The 25,018-nt window shown below is 36.8% G+C and overlaps 1 protein-coding gene across 1 annotated transcript in view; it reads left to right on the top strand.

Annotated features, from left to right (window-relative positions):
* Positions 1–25,018, top strand: part of LOC135479728 (glutamate-rich protein 6-like) — a 40,220-nt gene that overhangs the window by 3,607 nt on the left and 11,595 nt on the right. The window contains 10 exon segments of the mRNA XM_064759631.1: positions 2,549–2,735; positions 3,655–3,767; positions 4,357–4,407; positions 6,213–6,367; positions 7,289–7,366; positions 9,418–9,767; positions 10,444–10,520; positions 12,131–12,196; positions 12,982–13,092; positions 22,232–22,393. Of these exon segments, the coding sequence (XP_064615701.1) occupies positions 2,549–2,735; positions 3,655–3,767; positions 4,357–4,407; positions 6,213–6,367; positions 7,289–7,366; positions 9,418–9,767; positions 10,444–10,520; positions 12,131–12,196; positions 12,982–13,092; positions 22,232–22,393 (1,350 nt within the window).

Here is a 25,018-nt window from a genome sequence, read left to right as displayed (position 1 = left end):
ACTTTTTTCACGACAAACACGGCTGGATGTCAACGGCCTGAACTGCTGAAGTCCTGTCTGGCACACATCTCCATGTTCAGTCTTTGAACACAAAAAAAAAAACGCTTTTATAGCGAATGATTGTCGTTCTCAAATGTTCATATCTGGCAAAGAAAGTTTTAATTTCACTGGTTTGATGGCAGAGACCAACGAAGTTTACTATGTGTCATGTTTGATTTCATATGCCCCTCCACTTCAAAAATTACCTTCTTAAATCGAATCAACACAGAGGGTGGTGAAGATTTCCATAAAAGGGAAATAACTCGTAATATGAACAGGTTGCTTTGGGGGAACTGTGGATATGTTCAGATTGAGTATATGTAAAATTTTGAATATTTCTTTCAAAAAAACAACCTCATATGGAATAAATATAACCAGTTATTGAGTTTTTTATTCAGTTGACAGACCAAATACCAGCTCGTTCAGACGACTTCTAGGTGGTCATGTTACAGAAATGAAATAACCTTGTGTAAAAAACAGAGATGAAGTGTATATGTAGCTCTTCAGTTATGGAGATCAAATATTTTTTTGTAATAGCTAGATGGTCATGTTACAGAAATGAAATAACCTTGTGTAAAAAACAGAGATGAAGTGTATATGTAGCTCTTCAGTTATGGAGATCAAATATTTTTTTGTGATAGCTGAAATAAACTTGCATGTGTTACAGTGAGGAAATACACTCCATTTGGCCTAAAATCTTGCCCATGACTTATTTCATCTGATTTTTAAGATTCTGTTGATCTTTGAACTGTGTTTTGAGAACTGTTTGGATGGTAGAATGAAGTCCTGCTGGGAAAATGAAAGTTTCAACACCAAAAATAGTGTGTCATGACCTTATATTTTCCTCGACAAATGCACTATTTTGGGTGAACTTTGTACCTGTGTAGCAGGGCTTTTTACTGGACGTATTAAATTTATATTTTCAGCATCGAAAGTAAAATGTGTTCAGCTTGATATGCCTCCAAAGTGCCCTCTTTTGGGTAATTATATCAGTACTTTGTTGTTACAGAGAAGAAAGCATTGTTATCATTTTAATCTGACCTATTTTGTGTAGCTGAAATAGCTGTAGTTATGTTACATTTGAAATAGCCATTTGTTGAGAAAGTGAAATAAACTTTTATTTGAGATAGGCATGTGTAACTTTGTTGAGCTGAAATGACCTTGTGTTATAGAGCCGAAATATCTTACGTAGCTTAAAATGACCTTGTGTCATAGAGCCGAAATATCTTATGGAGCTGAAATGACCTTGTGTTATAGAGCCGAAATATTCTTGCGGTGCTGAAATGACCTCGTGTTATAGAGCCAAAATATTCTTACAGAGCTGAAATGACCTTGTGTAATAGAGCCGAAATATCTTATGGAGCTGAAATGACCTTAGGTTGTAGAGCCCAAATATCTTAAGGAGCTGAAATGACCTTGTGTTATAGAGCCGAAATATCTTATGGAGCTGAAATGACCTTGTGTTATACAGCCAAAATATCTTACAGAGCTGAAATGACCTTGTGTTATAGAGCCAAAATATCTTATGGAGCTGAAATGACCTTGTGTTGTAGAGCCGAAATATCTTATGGGGCTGAAATGACCTTGTGTTATAGAGCCAAAATATCTTATGGAGCTGATTGAAGCTACCTTGTGTTCTAGAGCCAAAATGTCTTACAGAGCTGAAATGACCTTGTTATTGAGCCGAAATATCTTATGGAGCTGAAATGACCTTGTGTTGTAGGGCCGAAATATCTTATGGAGCTGAAATGACCGTGTGTTGTAGGGCCAAAATATCTTATGCAGCTGAAGTAACCGTGCATCATGGAAGTGAAACACTGAACACATTCTGTTACAGAGATGTAACACCTTATGTTATGGGCTTTAATAATATAGGAATATTTACAATGGAATTGGAGTTTTTTGTTGTTTTGACTCTCAGAGCAGAGTATTTGAGTCAATTCTAATCTTTATTAAGCACTTGGATTGAAAAATCAGTGAAAAAGAGGTCAAGAGCTGCCATAAAAATCATAAATGAGTGAATAGTTATGGCTTAATACCAATAAAAAAAGACAAGAAAAGATTTGATCATTTGATTAATATGTTTATTGGTGTGCTTAAAAAGTTTGCACTCATATAATGGCAGTCATGTTTAGGGTTGAAGGAAAGTAGAGTGTGAAGGGTCGTGGGTTTCCCCCAGACTCTTTTGCTGTATAGGTGAAATATTCTTGAGTACAGCATAAAACACCAATGAAATAAATAAATAAATAAATAAATAATAAAGAAACTAAAGTGCCTGAAGTAAACCAAGATGTTTGCCAGATACCAGACAAATGTCTTAAGATCACAGCCAAAACAGGAAGATCTGGGTTTGAACCTGTGACCTGATTGGCCTTGGGTCTGATAGTTACACTGAGCCAGCATTATCTAAACTAGTGAGGGCCTATAGATTATAAAAATATTTTTATATTGCAAACTTCATGTGGTGTGACAAGACTTTTTATTTGATGTATGCATTTTATGTTTTCAGCGTCATCTCCTGTCATAGACCTGCCTCCAGGCAATGGAGAATCCGTCCCCAGAATTGCTCGAGGTTTCAAACGTGAGACTTCCCAGCCCGATCAAAGTACATTTACAACTGCATCTCTGCCATCAACATCAATATGTACAACTGACAAGCCCAACAAACGAGTGGTGTCATTTGTGGCCCAGGAGAGGTAATCATTTTTGTATGGCTTGCCTCTGGTGAGTGCAGTCAGGGGGTGAAGCCATACCATTTTAATTTAATATTTATTTATTCAGGGCTGTAGCAGCCCGATGACCACAAAGGTGAGTGAGTGCTTGGGGTTTAACGTCGTACTACCACAAAGGTATTCCCCTGTATACGTATTAAAGAGTAAATAAGCGTATATCTTATTAGATTTTTAATTACATAAGAACAGTGAATTTGAGAAAAGTAAAAGAAAATCATAAAGTAAAATTTCACGCTATAAATTATATTAAAATGTTTTGTACTTGCAGTTGATAACACACTCAAATATTTTAATGTTATTGTCAGCTCCTGCTCTGCATTACCTCCCTTGTTACATGATAATGAATATGACATTGTTTAACTCTTTCAGATTGACCATGAAACATAATTTTTGGACATTGTATTCGTTTTTAATTAGTATGTAAATGTATGCATGTCATTATATTGAAAAAAAAAAAAGAAAAAAAGAAAGGACATTAGAATATTTAAATATTTGACTCTGACTCATCCACCAAAAAAAAAGACAAGGGTGGAAAGTGTTTGTCATTTGGAATCCCTGGAACACAAAATGTGTGAGTTTAAACCTGGCCATGGTTTGTACATCCCTCTGGTCACGCTGCTTGTGGGGCCTTGCATAGTGACAGTAAGCAATCTATGAAGTATCAGTACTGTAATTCTTCAACCTTTTTGTATGTTTGCAAGATGTTTATTTAAGCGTATTCCGAGGGCATTGTTCTGTGTAGACTGATAAAATTATACATTTTGTGAAGCCCTGAAATTATCCCACACCTGCAATGTTGTTATGAAAATCATGTAAAAAAGGTGCAAAGTTGTTTGTCACGTGTGCAGGAAAAACTTCATCAGAAATGGTTTGTTTTCCACAGGAAAACACCTGAACGGCGAGAAGTCATCCTCCAGTCTTTTGAGACACAGACAGACTGGGACTGGTTAGAAGATGCCATCCTTGATGAGAGTGTGAAAATACTGGAACCTAGATGTAAGTACCAGTGCTAGCAAGGGCTGTATTTAGTACAAACAACTCCCCAAACTGTTGCAGTGACAAGAAATATTTTAAAAGTGTGACAGGGCCTACTACATGGGGATTTGAATCTCTGGGTTTGGAGTCAACATTTCTACCTTTGGCCGACGGGAAATTCCTGCCAACCCAGAGGTAGATCACACCTATATTCCACACTGTTGCATTTATGTATTTTAAACATTAAGAACACAATTGTGAATGTTGTTATATCCTCAAAGTTGATTTATTTAGAATTAATTTATTTAGCTGCATGTGAAATTTAGTGAAGAGTGGTTTCAACGGAAATAGCAGTGTTCTTGTAATAATAATAATAATAATAATGTTTGTAATATGTTTGTAGGTAGATTTTCTGATTTTAACGAGAAAAATCCCAAATCAAAACAAAGTTTATTATTTATTATTATAACATGGTGAAAGAATATTCTCTTAGCAAGGTGAAATGTTAAACATGCTCTCGATGATCTTGGGACTTATCAGTGTAATATGTCAGTCTACTGATCAGTCAGTCAGTGGAATTATACTTGATTCTGGACAACAATTATTTCAGTCAGCCCAGCTTCAACAAACTCTGATCAGACTGATGGGAAGCAGTCAATAGGTAACCATGGTAGCACATCTATACATGTTTATACAAAATCTTTTAGATGTTTCTACCTCTGGCACTGAAGATTTCTATTAAAAAATTTACTTGCACATCTGTCATGTCTGTCCATTATATGTTTTAATTTAAGAATATGAGTCAAAAACTGCATTAAAATAACATTGACATCACGTCAAAATTTTGTTGTAGTTTTGTGGAGTAGTATACACAATAAATGAAGTAAGTATTATCAGAAAAGAAACATGAATAACTGTATCTAAATATATTTGTTTTATTTCTTTAAGATTTTTTTTTGCTGAGAAAGTTTTGGTTGGTCAGACTGCATGCTGGGCTTCATGGGGCATATTTTGGTATAATGAATTTTCACTGATCACTGAAATATAAAATATATTCATGTACTCAAAATTTTTGTGAAAGTTTTTTTTAAATGCATATTTTATAGTAAATGTGATCAAAAGCAGTTGCATAACATTTTTGACATGGTACAGTGATACGTTTTTTACCTTCAGTGATGAAAGAGTTCAAACTTGAAACTCATGTCCATGTAGGCTCTCTTGTGTGTTACTCATGTGTTAGAAATTTTCTTTTCTGTTAACAAGAAAATGTAGTTAATTCTTGGATTAGACATTGAACCTGTAGATTTTTGTGTAGTGATGCTGTAACATCAGGCTATCAAATTTAATATCGTAATTTTATTCTAATGTCACATCTCAAACACTTATTAATTGATTGTGTTGTATTTATTTAGTTATTTATTTATTTGATTGGTGTTTTACGTCGTACTCAAGAATATTTCACTTATATGACGGTGAGCAGCATTATGGTGGGAGGAAACCGGGCAGAGCTCGGGGAAAACACACGACCATCCGCAGGTTGCTGTTAGACCTTCCCACTTACGGCCGGAGAGGAAGCCAGCATGAGCTGGACTTGAACTCACAGCGACCACATTGTTGAGAGACTCCTGGGTCATTACGCTGTGCTAACGCGATAACCAACTGAGCAACGGAGGCGCCCGATTGTATTTTAGGAGTAATCCATACAAACAGATGTGTTCTAATTTAAGTTTATCTCACTTTTGCTTCCACCTGTGCCCAGTTCTAGGCTCTTTGTCGTTTTATGGTGAATGACCTAAAATTTCGCCTGTGACTAAGCTGCACATGTGGCCTCATTCTGAGAGGTTTACTTATCATAGAAGAGTGTTTTGAGGTTTGTTTGGAAGGGAGGGTGATATCTCACTTGGAAACCAGCAAAAGAAAAAGTAAAATTTTATGACATTTCTGACATGGCTCTTTTTTAAGGTGAAATTTGGTGTCATTTACTGTAATTCAAGATAAAATTAACATGGTTAGCTGATTTTTTGTTGTCTTTAATCAGTCATTCTGTTGTACTTGCACCTGTATCACTCTGCTCTTTCAATGAGTGTACTTACGGCAATGACAAAATACCTGATTTATTTGTGTACAACATGTGTAGAACTATCATCACAAAATGTTTGACTACATGTGACTGCTATTTTATTTATGTTTTTTTTTTATTGATTTTGTTAGTAAATGCATTATTAAGTTTAAAAGCTAAGTAAATGTATTAAAAACATCAAAAAAAAGTGTAAAACTTCATAATTCTATTTTATTAATACAAGAGTATTGGTATGTTTAAATGAGCTAATTTGAAAAAAAAAATTTCAAACTCATTGTTTTAAAATTACTACAACATATATTCTTTCGGATTGAATTTAAGCTAAGCTCCTCCTAACACAGTAAAAACAGAATTGTTTGCAGCCGCTGCTTTTTTGTGTTGTGCAGTAAAACAAGAATCTGCAGAATCTATTGTTCAAAGTACATCCGAGGCGGAGCTTGAGGAAGAGGAGAAGAAAGATGAAGAGGGTCCTCTGCCCTATCCTTATTCAAATGATGAGTTTGGGGTCCCCTTACTCGACCTCAGCAGTGATAGCGAGATGGTAAGTATTTGCCTCCATCTCTTAAATTTAGTTTTTGTAAAAATCAAAAAAGGAGTTAAAAAGCAGAAATGATATAAAAATTAATGGAAAAACATGTGAATGCATATCTTCACATAAAACATCATACTTTAATATATATGTACACATGGATTTCAAGAATAAATTATTCACAGAGTTTATTGTTATTGAATGAAAATATTATATGCCCCTGTAAGATATCCATTTGTGGGCATAGATTTCTGGTAATATACTATGTCTCGTAAAATTTCAAACAACGTAAAATTTTGTCCACCACTAGTCATTTTAAGATCTTATGTGTCACACACATTGTCCACCAGTAGTCATTATAAGATCTTGTGTGTCACACATATTGTCTACCACTAGTCATTATAGGATCTTGTGTGTCACACACAATGTCCACCACTAGTCATTATAGATCTTATGTCACACATATTGTCCACCACTAGTCATTATAAGATCTTGTGTGTCACACACATTGTCCACCACTAGTCATTATAAGATCTTATGTCACACATATTGTCCACCACTAGTCATTATAAGATCTTGTGTGTCACACACATTGTCCACCACTAGTCATTATAAGATCTTATGTCACACATATTGACCACCACTAGTCATTATAAGATCTTGTGTGTCACACATATTGTCTACCGCTAGAGTCTTATGATCTTGCTTCCCTTTAAAGTGCTACACATATAATTGGTGCATACAGGTAGAAGTGTAACTCATTTTATTTGTTGATTAGTGGAGTCATGATAGATCTTAATTTTATGTGTCGCATATATTGTTTGCATATCTGTGGAATCCTACATACATAGGATTTTGCTTGTAAGTGGCACAGATATTTTCCACCATTTGAGTCAGTGTTTTTGAAATGTTACCTATATTGTATGCTATTAGAGTTCAGATGATGAAGCAGAAAAACCCAAACCGAATGATAAACTTTTACCCAGCGTTGGTCCTCCACAAATATTACAGGTAACAGCTGTATCTGCCTTCTTCGTAGCATCCCTATTCTGTAACCTGTTGATTGGAAATTCCTGACTAACTTACCTCACCTGTCTGTGAGTGTTTAGTATATCTGTAGTGTGTCTCCCTGTCACCTGTTGATTACAAACTCTGTCTCACTTACCTCACCTGTGTGTGTTTCATATACTTTTAGTGTCTCATTCTGTCACCTGTTGATTACAAAACCCTAACTAACGTATCTCACCTGTGTGTGAGTGTTTTACATACCTGTAGTGCACCTGTCATCCTGTCACCTGTAGATTACAAAACTCTGCCTACCTTACCTCACCTGTGTGTCACTGTTTTATATACCTGTACCTGTAGTGTGGCATACTGTCACTTGTTCATTACGAAATACTGTCTAGCTTGTACTGTGGTCTGTAGGTAACAATGGTCCATGTTTGAATTAACTGTTTCCGTAGTCATGTACTGGATAGAACATATTAAATACCTGGGACTGAGCAGGTAAAGGCATTGTTGTTAAGATCCCCTGCAGCACCTGCCGCCAATATGGAATGCACATCTATTCATCACGTGGGGAAGTTTGTCAGTATCTTGTGATAGGTCGGTGATTATGTATGCTAGAACCAATCACTCCGATTTCCTCCAACCATAAACTGACTTCCGACATGTATATGGAAACTTATGACTAAGGCAATATTATTTCACTGAGTTTCTACTTTTTTTGGTAATCAAAAAACGAGTTTTAGACCTCACAGTTTGTATCTTTCTACGCTTGAGGTTGAGAATTTAGTCTCAGTCCTGTTCTGATCTTAAAAATATAAAGTTGTCTCCCTTTCTTGTTTTGTGGAGTAGCCCTGTTCTGTGGTTGTATATAAACAATCTTTCATATTCATTAACAAGAGTTCACAGATGTACTGGTATAATCGTATAGCCTGTAATAATCGCTATGTGAAATGCTCACAGGCTAAGATGTTTAAAGCATTGTCTTTGGTCACTGAAGCTGGATGTTCAATTTATTTATTTATTTATTTTTTGGGATTGATGTTTTTATGCCGTACTCAAGAACATTTCACTTATACGATGGTGGCCAGCATTATGATAGGTGGGAACCGGGCACAGCCCGGGGGAAAACCCACGACCATCCGCAGGTTGCTGGAAAACCTCCCCACTTACGGCCGGAGAGGAGCCAGCATGAGCTGGACTTGAATTCGCTAGTGCGCTACCCAACTGAGCCACGAAGCGCCCCCTGCTTTTTCAAATTCAGGTAAATAAACATAGGCTAGTAAGTACACATAAGTGCATTTTTAGAGGCAAACAAAATATTTAATTGATTTTTTGGTATAAAATACATACAGTTCATCAAATTTCATCTTTAGTACAATTTCCTGAGAGATATTAATTATTATTAACTTTCAAAAACGCCCCTCAAAAAACCTCTAAGAGTTTGACCTTTCTAAGATATCTCAGAATCAGACAAAAATGAGCAACTTAATCATAGATACAATTTTAGATGAAGTATGCTAATTTTACTTCATTTAACCTGATGTTTAGCTTTTTTTAAGCAACACATTTTACTCTGATTCATACACCTTATAAGGCGATTTAAGAGTTTTTTGTGAAGGATGGTTAATTTCTTGTCATATAAAGTGCTGAATGAAAAAAAAATGATTTTAATTCCTTTGCGTGCTTTCATGACAGAGGTGGTTAGCATACCAGTGTGGCGCAATGACCCAGGAGCCTGTCACCAATGCAGTCGCTGTGAATTCCAGTTCACCTCATGCTATCTTCCTCTCCAACCATAAGCAGGAAGGTCTGCCAGCAACGTGTATGGTTGTGGGCTTCCCCCAAGCTCTGCTCGTTTTCCTCCAACCATAATGCCTGGCCACCTTTGTATAGGTGAAATATTCTTGAGTACTGCGTAAAATACCAATCAAATAAATAAAATAAATAAATGTTGTTCTGAAAGTGACTGTTTACAGCTAGACCAAAACTTCAGGTGAAATAGGCATATTTGCTCTGCGTTTTACTCATCACAACTAGTGATTTTTCTCATCTAGTACAATCGAGAATCTGAACAGAAGACACCAGTCGTCGCCGAGCCTCAAATTGAGGATACATCAGAGTCTTTGAAGGATTATCCTCAAGATGAAAGCGGAAATGTGCATGGGTACTTCAGCGGAGTATGCGAATTCTGCGGCGGCGAAATTCGTCCATTCCCGACTGCAGAGCAACAACAACAACTGTTGCCAGAAAAGCTCTACTGTTGTGAGGCGTACCGTAATTTCATTGAAAGTGTACTCAATGAGGAGAAAGCTACGCCCACTAAGACTGTTATTGACGTGAAACCCCACGCTCACTACGGCAGCAAAAAGGAGCGAAAAAAGGCACAGCAGAAAGCTCAGCTGAGGTAAGACGGTAGTTCATGGGTCATACTTAGCATATATATTTATGCAAAATCATTGGCACTGTGAATTAAATTAAATAAAGCTGCAATATTCGCTGTTTTACTATTCCGGGGCCCGTTTTATGAAGCAGTCACAATTTGCGCCTTGGGTAACGTCCGGGACAACACAAGTGGTACAGATTCGTCACTGTGCTTAATGTGCTTTTTGTAACTTGAGGAGAATTTGTCAGGTGGTCGGCCAGCGGGGATAATTTACTGTGTACACTCTACTTCTATCCATCCCGACATGCTACTACTGTCATATAAGTGTAATCAAACTTTAACACAGTTTGCATCGTTTTCTGTCATCTATGTGATGAAAAGAAACACATAGTTCCTATTGTTGACTAAATGCAGTAAGACATTTAACGATAAGTGTCAGAAGCATTTGTCTATGAAAATTGGAAAGAAAAACAAGAAATGCAACATTTAAAGAATCAAAATTGCAACCTACATGTAAAATTCTAGTAGCCTGCTACAAGTGTGCTGAGAGCCTATAAACTGGTTGGACCTATAGCTATACATATTCATAAACATTCACATGTATACTTTCATCATTTGTTTGTTTGTTTGTTGGTGTTTTACACCATACCCACTTTCATTATTTGCTTTACATGTATTTGTGATAATATTCCCATAGGATGCGAGAGAGACAGTTGCTACGGCAACAGCAGCAGTCTGTGCAGAGTAGTTCTCAGCAGTCCAGCCACTATCACAGTGAGTTTTCCTACGTATAATATGCTGTTTCAAGTTTATCATGTTTCAAGTAGAACATTTTACTTGATTCTTACAGATTCATCCACCTTTTCAGCACAACATAAGATATTTTCGTAAAGTTTAATTTCTTATTAGAAAAACTTATATATAGGTATTTTTACATACCTAACTTAGGCAAAATACAGTAGATCTTTATGATGTCATAGTGTTGTGTCATATAACATACTCACATTCCGAAAGAAAAAAACAACCCCAAAACATTTAACCATATTATTTGAATGAGAATAATATTGAAAGGTTTGAAATGTGTAACAGTCTGAATACATTGGCCTACTACATCATCTGTTTCTCTCATCGTGCACGCATTGCATTAATTTTTGCGAAAAAACAAAAAAACATCTGTACTAAACCATTCACGAAGGTGGCAAGGTTTTAAACATAAATTAAAAGAGATACGTGTATTAAAATATTATGGCCTCATATACTGTCAGTAAAGTTTTTGATTGAAATATTAAACTGTCAGACGTTTTTCAGGGGACAGTTTTTATACAGACATTATATTCAAAAGCAAAACCATCTTTATTAATTATCATACCAAGAATCACAATTTCTTTCTTCTGGCTAAACTGGTGTACAGAGTATAGGGGCATGCTATTTGTAGTACATGTAACTTGTATACCACTGCATATCCTAGCTATCTTTATGTAACCCGTATATACATAACAAACTGTTTTTGTAATTTTGCATGTATGCTTGTATGGAAAATGGAATTGCTTAATGACTCTGCTAGCATTTAGCCCTCGGCCTGTAAGCTTAAAAAGGTACAGAATCGATGCTAGAGATTTTTTGCAAAAAATCCATGTGCATAGAATTATCTAGAATAGCTCAAATTATTGCCTCTCATTAAATATCATATTCATACCAGGGCTATTTATGGTGTTAAAATGTTTCTAAATTTTGGAAAAGTTATAGAGTGACCCATGTTATAAATATTACGAAATTAACTACCGATTTTGAATAGCAAATCTTACACAGAAGAGGCTGATATTACATATACATGAATATGAAATGTAATAAATCAGGCTGTTCTAACATAATTTGATTGGATTCATGCTGATTGATTTATTGCCAAAAATCTCAAATGTGCATGTAATCTTTTTAATATGCTTATAGATATATGTGTGTACCCTAGCTAGTATGGACAGGGAGAACCTGCTCTCTAACAAAGAAGGTAGAAAAGGTTGTTTTTGGTGAATAAGCATTTCTCAATTGCATAATGTTTTTGTTACATAGAAGCCTAAGACCCAGTTTAGGACTGAAGCCAAATTGTTGATTGTATTGCACATACCTGCATGAATAATAGCAGATATCTATCTCATTTTGGCTGGTATGTGACAAATCTTTAGTTAATTTCGAAAGTTAAGTTCATAAATTAATTTGAAAGATATTTGATACATCTGTTGAATGATCTGAGATGTGATGTTGAATGTTTTTCACTAAAGACAACCTTTAATTCCTCAGTAGCCAAAGTTGGTGATACCCTTGTTCTGCTTGTAGTGCACATTGCTTCTGTCTAGTTATCTCCCTTGTTTAACCCCCTCTTGTCTCAGCTGGTTCTCGGCAGTCCAGGAAAGCGTCTGAGCGAAACACACCACCTTTTGGGAGAGAAGGAAATGGTATGTGAGCGCATAGCATTGAATATGCAGCAGTATATGTCTCATCTAAATTCAATAAGACTTCACAAAGAGAATATAAAAAGGGTCATCTTTTTATGTTCAACCTGTTCCTTGGTTCCTCGATTCTTCGGGAGCTCTACTGACTTTAGACATGTGCTTTGAGAGGTGTTTGGAAGGTAGGATGATATCCTACTGGGAAAATGTAAATTTTAGCACCACAAGTAATATATCATGACATTTGTTTGCCTCCAGCTAAAGATGCTTTTTTGTGGTCAAATTTTTAGGTCAGTATAGGGTAAATATCAGTTTCAATCGATTTTATATTTGTTCATGTACTGGTAAGAGTGCTGTTGCATAATTTTCTGCATTGCGCATGTGTTTTAAGGAGCATGAGACATGATTAGCCATTTTTGCAGATGTTGTAGGTCTACGTTACATGTACATGTGCCTTACATGGCAATATAGAGGGCACTGCTGTTATAAAATTTGCTTCTTTGGCACAAGGTTGATGGCCCCTGTTACTTTTTTACAACAATTTTGAAACCTATCAGTATTGACTGTACTACCTGCTATCAAGTTCATTGCTTACCTCATAATATTGTACATGTACCTAATGATTTTGCTTTATGCTTTAATTTGGTTAACCGCACAGTAGTTTAACGCAGCCATACATGGTTGACTTGATAAGTTAATATAGTCACTCCTGGCTTACATCCCTTGCTTCACTATGTTAATCTACTTACACCTATCTTGTTGTCTTGCTAAGTTACTCTCTAACCTTGTAGCTCTTCATCATCAATATGGCAAACAGTCAAAGCATTCTTCGCTGGATCACAACGAACGATCTCCTGGATACACTCTGGTTGGGACCCCTGGTAGGTTGACCTTTAACCCATGAACCCACATTATGAAAATCTGCCTTCTCTTTGAAAGGAGGTGCAAAATGTTGCAAAGCTGAAGACTTCTTGACTCTGTATGTATATAAATAATAAAATGTAAATATATTCTATTGTGGAATTTTTGTTTTGAAATTTTGGCAAAATGCTCCAGAAATCTCATCATATATGTCAGTTTTTGTGCACATACATGTGTTATGCAAGGAACATGTGGCTGGAATCAGCATTCAGGCTAATTCAGAAACAAAGCTTTGCACCTTTTGAATGATCAGTGTTTTGTGATAACAAATCTGTTGATAATTTTTCAAAATCCTGCAGTAATTCAGCAGTTATCAGTTTGAAGGTAACAAATGATTGATTTAGAGAAAAGACTGATTGTTCAAGAGTACACTGTTTTTTTTTTTCTTCTGATTTGCTTTGCTGGTTTCTGAAACGGCTCAAATCTTCTTTTCAGGCTTGTGTTCTATAAAATATGCATATAATGTGAACTTTGTAATCAGTTAATTTGAAATGATATCACAAAGTTATGATTTATGGTCTCACTACAAATTGCTCAGCGAACAACAACTCATTTGACCTCATTTAGAAAAATACTATCCCCACTGTGTGTATGCATTGTATGACTGCTTAACATAGCGCCTTGTTTGTATACTAACTTGCATGCCATTGCCACTAACTCTGCACCATTTTTTTCATATTGTCATTAACTGGTTTATTTTCAGCAGTATTTTTTTTTTTTTTTTTCAGTTTTAGAGCATTGTTGAGTGGCTCTTCCATTTAAACCTGTCAGTCTCAGAGTTGCTGACACTAGCCTATAGGCCCTTCAGGCCCACCTTGGTTTTGTACATCAGATTTTATGTTACACCTGGAATATCAACTAGCTCATCGTTTGAAATACTTGAATGTGTTAAATTTTTGATTCAAGTAGTCATTGATCTATCTCCCCTATCTATTCAGTGATCAACATGTATTTGTATCAGAAATCATGTACAACATGTACTAAGATCAGAGTCAGAAGGGAGATAATCCATGTTAAAGGGAAGATAACTCAAAGATAACAAACATTTTGATGACTACAGAATAAATCTGACTGTTTATTACTAAACCTACATCACCTATTCTGTTATGGTTCAAGTGGCCATCTGATACATGTCAGTTATGTATTGCTTTTCCTTGCACACCATTCTTTTTATTCCAGACTTGCTCGTCGTCATCTGACTGAAAAATTGTTATGTACGATGTTAAACCCCAGGCACTCACTCCCTCACTCAAAGATTGCACCAACATATACACATGTAACATACATTTAGATGTACACTTCTCACATTTATAATTACATTACTTAGATTCCTTGAAACAAAATGACTATTGGGATACACATTTAAGGAGGTTTTTACAATTTGTCAGAGAAAGCTAGGAAATCTTACAAATAGAAAAATGTGATGTGGTCTTGTGTTGACTGAAATGACTTGATTCTCATAATTTTCATTAAAATAGCAAGTTGTCTCCTAAAAACACAAACATTTTACAGGTACACAAATGATATTTTAATTTAATTAATGTTCCTTTTGAAAGTTGAACTTTAACCTCATTTATCACACACAGGACAGAGATTGTGGATGGTTGTGACCTTGGCATTTTTTCCCCCTCATTACATAGATTAATTTCATATCAGTTCAAGGTCAAACAATTCATTTCACTTCAGTTCCAGGATAAACAAATGATTTCACATCAGTTTGCTGTAATTTAAGTGCGTTTGATTTCACAGATCTGAGAGGAGTTCCATTGATAACAACTACAGCAGATGGTGGTAATTTGGCCATTTTCTCGCTTGTTTCTAGACAAAGGAGTGTCAATCTGATTGCTGTTTTAGATAGATCCTTTGGCTTTGTAGTTTGGAAAGTCTGAATTTTATTGAAATAGGTTCAAATATGAATATTTTTACTTCTTGCTGTTACAGTGTGTTTTGGGGTAAATGTGTGCTAGCCTTTATAAATGTGCCATGTGTGTTTGCTGGAGTTATGCCTCTGTAAATGAGTCATGTCTGTGTAAATGAGAGTCCTGTCTGTGTAAATGAGAGTCATGTCTCTGTAATTGATGGTCATGTCTGTGTAAATGAGAGTCATGCCTGTGTAACTGAATTGTGGCCTTAAATGAGAGTGCTTTCTGTTGAAATAAGAGTTATATCTCTTTATGTGGCTGATTTTTATGTCCATAAATGAGGGCCATACCTGTGTGATTTGTGAGTTAGGTTTGTGTAAGTGAGAGTCATATCTATTGAAGTGATGGTTGTGTCTGTATAAGTGAGAGTCATGTCTGTGGAAGTGATAGTCATGTTTGTATAAGTGATGGTCATGTTTGCATAAGTCTGTGTCTGTATAAGTGGGTCATATCTATGGAAGTGATGGTCATGTCTGTATAAGTGATGCTCATGTCTATTTAGGTGATGGACATGTCTATAAGTGAGAGTCATGTCTCTATAAGTGAGAGACATGTTGGTGGAGTTGATGGTCATGTCTGTATAAGTGAGAGTCATGTCTGTATAAGTGAGTGATGTCTGAGCAAGAGTCCTGTGTGTATAAATGAGTCATGTCTATGAGTGAGAGTCCTGTCTGTATAAGTGAGTCACGTCTGTGAGTGAGAGTCCTGTCTGCATGAGTGAGTCATATCTGTATAAGTGAGGGTCCTGTCTGTATAAGTGAGTCATGTCTTTATAAGTGAGAGCCCTGTCTGTATAAGTGGCTCATGTCTGTGTGAGAGTCCTGTCTGGAATGAAAATCCTGTCTGTATAAGTCAGATTGTGGTCTGTATAAGTGGGAGTCTGGTCTGTGGATGTCATTTTGTGTAAATGAAATGAGTCGCATTTTGAACATGAGTTCTTATTGCTTCATGGTCACACTTTGCTTTCTCATCCTTGGTAGTTCAGTTATCTGCCATGATGTAGATTATATTCCAAAAGTTGATATTTGTTAAAAAAAATACTTCTGATGTGAATTTAAATAAGCTGTCTTTTGTCTTTCTCACTGAGTGAAACTTACATCACTTGACGTAGAAGTTTTGTTTGGTTTGAAATTAATTGTATTTGAACTAACACTAGATAGGTGTGTGTTTGCTGTGATAGTTCATGCTCACACGATAAACACCCTTACTTTATTCTGGCTTCTTTTCACTTTGTGCTTTGGTTTCAGTACTTGGTTATTTTACTGTTACTGTCAAACTTTTGTACACTGACACCTGAGTATAAGTGTCTATAACCTGAATGTGCCACAGATCATCCTTTTACTACTCTGTGTAAAAATGTTGAATGTCCAGAAGATGTGCCAAATGAAGCCCCGAGTTTGTCTGGTTCTCATAGCCTGTCAGTATACACAGGTCACACAAGTATTGTGTCATATACACAGTCCATGTATTATACATGTAGCTGTGCGCATGATGTGTAATTTATGTGTATGTGTACAATGTTTGGTCTTGTTAGTGTGTACAAAGATGGTTATGTTGTGGGGAGCATTATCATGCTGTGGTGTATCATCGTGCTGTGGGGTATCATCGCATTGTGATGTATCATCTGGTTATGATGTATCACTGTACTGTGGTGTATCATCATGCTGTGGTGGATCATTGTGCTGTGGTGTATCATGCCGTGATGTATGATCGTGCTGTGAGGTATCATCGTGCTGTGAGGTATCATCGGGCTGTGAGGTATCATCCGGCTGCGATGTATCATCAGGCCGTGGTGGATCATTGTGCTGTGATGTATCATCATGCTGTGGTGTATCATCGTGCTGTGATGTATCAACGTGCTGCGATGTGTCATTAGGCTGGGATGTATCATTGTGCTGTGGTGTATCATGCCGTGATGTATGATCGTGCTGTGAGGTATCATCGGGCTGTGAGGTATCATCGGGCTGTGAGGTATCATCCGGCTGCGATGTATCATCAGGCTGCGATGTATCATTGTGCCGTGGTGGATCATTGTGCTGTGATGTATCATCATGCTGTGGTGTATCATCGTGCTGTGATGTATCATTGTGCTGTGGTGTATCATCGTGCTGTGATGTATCATCGTGGGTCTGTTTACTGTTATACGAACAGTTTGACATAGATTATGCATTCTTTGGTAGGTATACATCGTGATTGTATTAGTTTTACATTGTGTTAGTATGTTTATGTGAGCTGAAATCATATGGCCATGATAATTATATGAATGGTGTTTAATGGTGAAACACATATATCTTCAAACTAAAGAGTTTTGAAACATATACAACCCATTTTTCAAAACAAGTACAAATTGAATATAAGCATTTGTGTTATTTAGTAAAGTGTGAACCTGTACATGTAGAACCTTTTGTAATATTATAATAGGAGTGCGTCATGGCTGAGCAGTTATTAAAGATACCCGTCTCTCAGTCACTACGATGCGTGATGTGTTGGCTCAACCACAGATTTGGACAGGGATTCCAAGAGATTCCCTAAAACACCACTGCTCTGGCTCTTCAGGTGGTCTTCCATGAAGTCCATCAGAGCCCATGGGTGTTTTCCACCAATATGACATCCACGTGCAAATTTGTGTCACATAAAACATGACATCATATAAGTTAATAATTATTGACCACAGCATTAAACACCATTCACCATCTTAATTGGTATTTACAAGTTGATATGGTTTGGCCAACTTATGGTTATGTATAGCTTATGGTAATTGTGTTTGTCAGTATGCTATCCCTTGATTCATGATCATGTAAAGACAGCAACTTTGAATGTCTGTGCTATCATCAGGCAGGTCCTGTAAATGTCTGTGCTGGCATCAGGCAGGTCCTGTAAATGTCCATGTTTTCATCAGACAGCCCCTGTAAATGCCAGTGTTATCATCAGACAGGCCATGTAAATGCCTGTGTTATCATCTGACAGATCCTGTAAATGTCTGTGCTGGCATCAGGCAGGTCCTGTAAATGTCTGTGCTTTCATTGGGCAGGTCCTCTAAATGTCTGTGCCGTCATGGGGCATGTCTTCTAAATGTCTGTGCTATCATAGGGCAGGTCTTCTAAATGTCTTTGCTGTCATCAGGCAGGTCATGTAAATGTCTGTGTTATCATCTGACAGGTCTTCTAAATGTCTGTGCTGTCATCAGACAGGTCCTGTAAATGTCTGTGCTACAATCTGACAGATCTTCTAAATGTCTGTGTTATCATCAGGCAGGTCATGTAAATGTCTGTGTTATCATCAGGCAGGTCATGTAAATGTCTGTTATCATCTGACAGGTCTTCTAAATGTCTGTGCTGTCATCAGACAGGTCATGTAAATGTCTGTGTTACCATCTGACAGATCTTCTAAATGTCTGTGCTATCATCGGGCAGGTCCTGTAAATGTCTGTGTTATCATCGAGCAGGTCCTGTAAATGTCTTTGCTGTCATCGGGCAGGTTATGTAAATGTCTGTGCTATAATCGGGCAGGTCCTCTAAATGTCTGTGCTATCATAGGGCAGGTCTTCTAAATGTCTGTGCTGTCATCAGACAGGCCCTGTAAATGTCTGTGACATTATCATCTGACAGATCTTCTAAATGTCTGTGCTGTCATCAGACAGGTCCTGTAAATGTCTGTGCTACCATCTGACAGATCTTCTAAATGTCTGTGTTATCATCAGGCAGGTCATGTAAATGTCTGTGTTATCATCAGGCAGGTCATGTAAATGTCTGTTATCATCTGACAGGTCTTCTAAATGTCTGTGCTGTCATCAGACAGGTCATGTAAATGTCTGTGTTACCATCTGACAGATCTTCTAAATGTCTGTGCTATCATCGGGCAGGTCCTGTAAATGTCTGTGTTATCATCGAGCAGGTCCTGTAAATGTCTTTGCTGTCATCGGGCAGGTTATGTAAATGTCTGTGCTATAATCGGGCAGGTCCTCTAAATGTCTGTGCTATCATAGGGCAGGTCTTCTAAATGTCTGTGCTGTCATCAGACAGGCCCTGTAAATGTCTGTGACATTATCATCTGACAGATCTTCTAAATGTCTGTGCTGTCATCAGACAGGTCCTGTAAATGTCTGTGTTATCATCTAACAGATCTTCTAAATGTCTGTGCTATCATCAGGCAGGTCCTGTAAATGTCTTTGTTATCATCAGGCAGGTCATGTAAATGTACCAAATTCTGTCCTCAGATCAAGGTCTTGATGTCCCTGACAAAGCTCCTGCACCATTGTCCACCAGCATTCGTGACAGAACTGGTATAGTTAACACTGCCCTGTGTCCCAGGGGCTTTTATTCCATTTATGTGTTGTGCATGTGTCATTTACACCAGTTCACTGTGGATGGGAAATCTAACCCCAAAGCACATTGTTGCAATTACACTGGAATAGTGGATTTGTATGTTTGAGCTAGCCATGTAAGTTGTGATAATCTGGTAAATGGAACAAGGTGTTCCAGTAACCACTTGCACAGTACAGTGTGTGTACTAATTAGTATAACCATGTCCTGTTCTGCACAGAAATACAAAAACACAGTCAAATACACTTTTATCCAAGATTCCAGTACAGAAATTGTGAAGGGCATGAAAAAAAAAACTCCCTTTGCAAGGTTCGTAGATACCATGTAGTTAAATAACAGCAGGCAAAACTATTTCGGGTTAGAGTCCGAAATTTGAAACACAGTGGATGCTGGCGATAAATAAAAACAAAATTTTCAAACTCCACAAGACAGCCTTATAGTTTATTGTGAAAAAAAAGTCTTAAATTTGCAAAATCAGCTACATTATTTTTTAATTCAATGTACATAATCTAACTTTACAAACTCCACGAGACAGTATTATGGCTCAGTGTCCAAAATCCAAATTTACAAAATCTACTCTGCAATATAATTTATAATTCCGGGGCCAAAATCAGTTACTGTTTTTGAATGATTGCTCTTTGATCAAAAGTCCACAACTTGTTTTGCATTCAGTACAAGTCCACAATCACTTAAATGAGACCAGCTGTTCTTTATGGTATTTACTTGTTGATAATATAAATTTACCTAGTGGCCTCATTTGAAGATAAAATGGAGCAACCTGTGGTCAGGTAGATTGTGCAAACACTGACATGTGTTTACATGTCACCACAGGTACATTTAAGGTCAAGTCTCCTGGATTGATATCTTGTACAATGCACAACTGCAGCACAAATTTCACATATTTTTCAGAAATTGTAAATCTTCACACTTGGAACTTGAGCTTTCAAAGGATTTGCCTTTGTTTGAACTTGAAATAAAAAGGAATTTTCAGTTAACTGTTTTTATATCCCATAGGAAGCCCTCACAAGTTGAGAAATGAAGTTTGCATAAGATACACATACAACCTTATACACATTGCATAGGATACACATACAACCTTATACACATTGCATAAGATACACATACAACCACTGGCTGTATCACTAAGCACCTTTGTTTAAATTTGAAATAACAGAATTCATTTTTAACAAGAAAGTCACTTTTGTTTGAGATCATTTACTGAATTTGGTCTGTTTGCATATATAACCATGTGTGTGAAGTTCAGGTAGTTGTATGTATACATATGTACACCTATGTTTGCGGTGTCTTGCTGTATTTAACCTGTGTATGATGATGTGTTTTACTGATATATGCACAAAAGCTGTTGTTTTGATTCTGTACATCATTGTGAATTTGTTCTTTAAGGTTTTCTGTTCATTCCACGTGTATGTTTGCGGTGCCTTGTATTTAACCTATGTAAGATGATGTGTGTACTGAGAGATGCACAGAAGCTGTTTTCTTGAGACTGTATATCATTATGAATTTGTTCTTCAGCGTTTTCTGTTCATTCCACTTTAAGTAAAAGGGTCTGTTTTGTAGTGTGTTCAGACTTATTACGGCTCCCATGAAGGTGATGTTTTTACCTGGGTGTGTTTGTTTGTTTGTCTGTCTCTCTCTGTATGACAGCAACTGTACTGAAAAAGTTATACAAGGATTTTGATGGAGTTTTGGGTTTGGGTTAATTACCAATACATTGCATTTTTGATATGGATCCAAATCCTGGAATTTTTTAAAGTGATTCTTTCCCATTGGCTGATGGGATCGACACAGATGTATATTTTGTTTTTACTTTTTAAAAAAGCATAGCAGGAGATATTAAATTCTTTATGTGTGAATTCATATGTGCAGTTTTTGGCTTGGCTGTGCAAGGTATGGGCATAGATTATGTTACAGAACGAGCGTCACCTTCGGAATCCAGTAACAGGGATAACAATTGGAAATGAATGTTAGAGATGGTGTATAAAAAGTACTGCATGCGCAGTATTGATCTCAGATTTTGCTAATATATAGCGCACAATAACATGAGAGGAATTAATGCTTTGTGAGCATACTAATTACTGTATATTACAAAATTCATGACTCAGTGTATTGTGGATTAGAATCAATGTTAAAGCACATGTTAGGGATGGGATCTCAAAAATTGCTGTATGTATTGAGCTAAGGTTTTGCATACATGCAGGTAAAAAGCACTATGGCACAAGGGGATGTTTTATCGTTGATGCTTTGAGTGCATATTATGTACCACAAATTTCTCAAACTTTAGTTCTGTATGTATTGAGCTGAAGTTTTGCATTCATGTGTCTTCTACAGGTGAGCTCTTTCGCAGCTGTGCTACCTAATCTAAACCTGGAAGGGGCCTTCGTGGCTCAGTTGGTTAGCGCGCTAGCGCAGCGTAATTTCAAGTACAGCTCATGCTGGCTTCCTTTCCGGCCGTACGTGGGAAGGTCTCTTCAGCAACCTGCGGATGGTCGTGGGTTTCCCTAGGGCTCTGCCAGGTTTCATCCCACCATAATGCTGGCCGCCGTCGTATAAGTGAAATATTCTTGAGTACGGCGTAATACACCAATCAAATAAATAAATAAATAAATAATCAAAATCTGCATTAAGCTGCGAGAGGTTTTCATACATGGTTGTGTGGTTTCGCATGTATGATGTGATAGCAATCACATGGAGGTACAGTACAAAACACATGTATTGGGGGGGGGGGGGGGGGGCAAGTGTTTTACATGATTATGTTTCATGATAATGCAAGGTTTAGATAATGTACGTGTCTGATTATATTGTAGTGTCAAATAATAGCTGCAGTTTAATTACATGTTTTTAAACAATAAAAACAGATCAAGATTTGGAACAAATCTTTGTGGCAGACGATCGTCAACCAGATCACGTGACAGAGAAACAACGCCACCTCGAAGTGGGGCCCCATGTGAGGAAACCCCATAAAATGACATCGCATGCGAATTTGCTAGCCTCGATGTCGTCCTCCTCCAAAGATAGTGGTACAGTTTTGTTTGGGCGTCTAACCAGCTACATTGCTTTTGTTTGCGCGTGTCTTTGTGTGGCTGTGTTTTTTTTTTTTTTTTTTTTTGGTGTGAAAATTTATTTAGCTCTTATTAGGACGATACAATGTATTTCGCTTTGTCTTATTTTTTGGAGCACCACGTTTTTTGTTGTTTTTTTTACTGTAACCCTGATACATGTATCTTAACTGGCATGAAGGTTATATGGGGATTGATAGTGAACCTATTCTATTAATATATGCATAGATATTGTTGTGATAGCACAGCGCACGTGAATGTTTTGAAAGACATAAAAATAGCGCTAGATCATCCTTCGAATACATGTTTTGGTAGAAGCCAATAAGGGAGCCAAAAAGCTGAAGATACATTGTAGATGTGTCACCGATAAACCGTTTTAGCTGCTTCGTTTCCACACGCATGTACATGTACCGTGAAGCGTTCAGAAGGCTAGAGTGTGATGATTTGTAAAATCGTCACACATAAACGATATGGAATCCGGATTGTCAGTTTAACTCATTTACCGCCTTATTCTGTATAATTCTATATATTCTTATATGCTTTAATAGTACTAAACTGACATTGTGGCTTATGCAGAATTAGGTAAAAACAGACACAACGGAGTGATGTTAAGGGAATTATTTTAAACGTTACTCGCCTAGAAGTACTCCTGAAAAATGCCTCTGGGAGGTTTAGCCCACCGGCAGAATCGTGCTTTATGTAGGAACACTATGTAAAAGACTGCGGCATAGAGAGTGAAACAAGAACAGCGACGACATGTAAGATGATAGTTGGATGGCAAATAATCACAACTAATCGATGAAAGTCCGACTTGTTGGAACTGTTCATGTAAATGCCCAAATAGTAGCAAATGACGCGCATCAAGATTAAATATGCACGTCAGTTAATTGTGAGCCTCACCTGTCCACTTCCCCCAAAAAACAGTAAAGATTCTTGAATGCGAAAACCTGACATTCTGTAACATTATCACACTTTTAAATATCGTCCATTTAAATTAAAATCAGGCTTTTTATGATCATGAAATGATCTTGAAACTGTTAACCCACTTTGGTGTTATTGTTTGGTTATGTGGAATGGAACTAACAAATACCGCTTTAAATTTTACCTGGAATCTAATGGTTGTCAGAGCTACACGTAGAACGTACGATGCGTTGCTAACCTCTAAGCTTATGGGTTCATTCGACCAACGTCGTTTAATTTTATAACAGATTTTAAATATGGCCCATGGGCCGGTTTCATGAAGCATACTTAGTGCCAAGTAGCCCTTAGCTAAGTGCACTTTATATCTCTGCAACATACGTAGTCATGGTAGTCAGGGGCAAACTTAGTTAAGTGAGCTTCATGAAACCGGCTCCTCGCATTTGCAATTTGTAATTAGGCCAGTATCAAAAGACATTTACTTAAATAAGTCTCTTACACAACAATAATTCGTGAAAAGTTCTCGGCGCATATAGTATAATCGATTAACTTCTGACACTTTCCGTCTTAATGGTTTTTTGTACTTTCATCCGCATGTTATTTGATGTATGGATATCAACTTGTTGAATCTTCATAGAACATGCGTGGAAACATCATGTGTAGACATTTTGATGTTTTTATAAATCATAAAGATGAATGCATGAGCATTAATGAATTTGCCATTATAGGTCTAAAGATTTTAGAAAAATGTTTTGTTCCAGAGAAAAACGTGTCTTAGACATAGACAATGACAATAGCTTTGATAGTTTTAAGGGCAAATTTGAAGGCTTTACAATCGTTTACATCTGTGAATACTGAAATACTTAAACCAGCTGAATTGTATAAGTTTTTTATCCTGTGTTCGTGTATGTGTATTTGTATTCTTCGTAGATTTAGATAGTGTAACGACTATTAAACTAGAGAAGAAGCTGACGTTGGAGGGAGTTGTGAAAGGTTTGTTTGCTTCTGTCAAATATTAAACGTTCAGTCATGGAATTGTATACTGCGTTAATTCAACCGAAATTTTCGATGTACATCGGACGGAATTTATCACTTGTTGATGTATGGGATGAATTTTAACAAGTTGGGAAAATTAAAAAAGCTTGGGTTATATACTTTTCGGAAAGGTAATGATGAATGTTCCATTTATGTAGATGTGGAAAAACATATGTATGTGGTTAAAAAACAATATTGGAATTGCCTGATTACGGGTGAACTGTTAATTGTCAAACTGGTTCAGTTCTATAGGTCACAAGAAAGGCTCGGCCTTTGATATGTAGACCTAATCATTAGTGGCAGAGTCTTTCTTCATACACATACTTTATTGTTGTTTGCGATACTGCCCGTGTATCTGCAATCATCCCTCATACGAGTGCTTATTTGGTTGAATTTACAGTTCTTTTACTTTGGTGGTGTTGTATTGATCTTCTTTGAATTGAATCTGGATAGAATTCCGTTTCTGTCTTCTTTCAGCTATGAAGAAAAAGACGACAGACAGTTCTTTGACAAGCTCAAGTGAAGGTTTTTAATTTCAATGAGTGTTTTTCTTCGTCGATCATTGAGAGATCTTTATGATCACTTTCGGCGTGAGAACGCTCATATGTTACGTTATACAGAGGCCATTTTGTA

Source organism: Liolophura sinensis, chromosome 12 (assembly GCF_032854445.1).
Source record: "Liolophura sinensis isolate JHLJ2023 chromosome 12, CUHK_Ljap_v2, whole genome shotgun sequence".
Lineage (NCBI taxonomy): Eukaryota > Metazoa > Mollusca > Polyplacophora > Chitonida > Chitonidae > Liolophura > Liolophura sinensis.
This window is presented reverse-complemented; position numbering and strand designations above follow the sequence as displayed.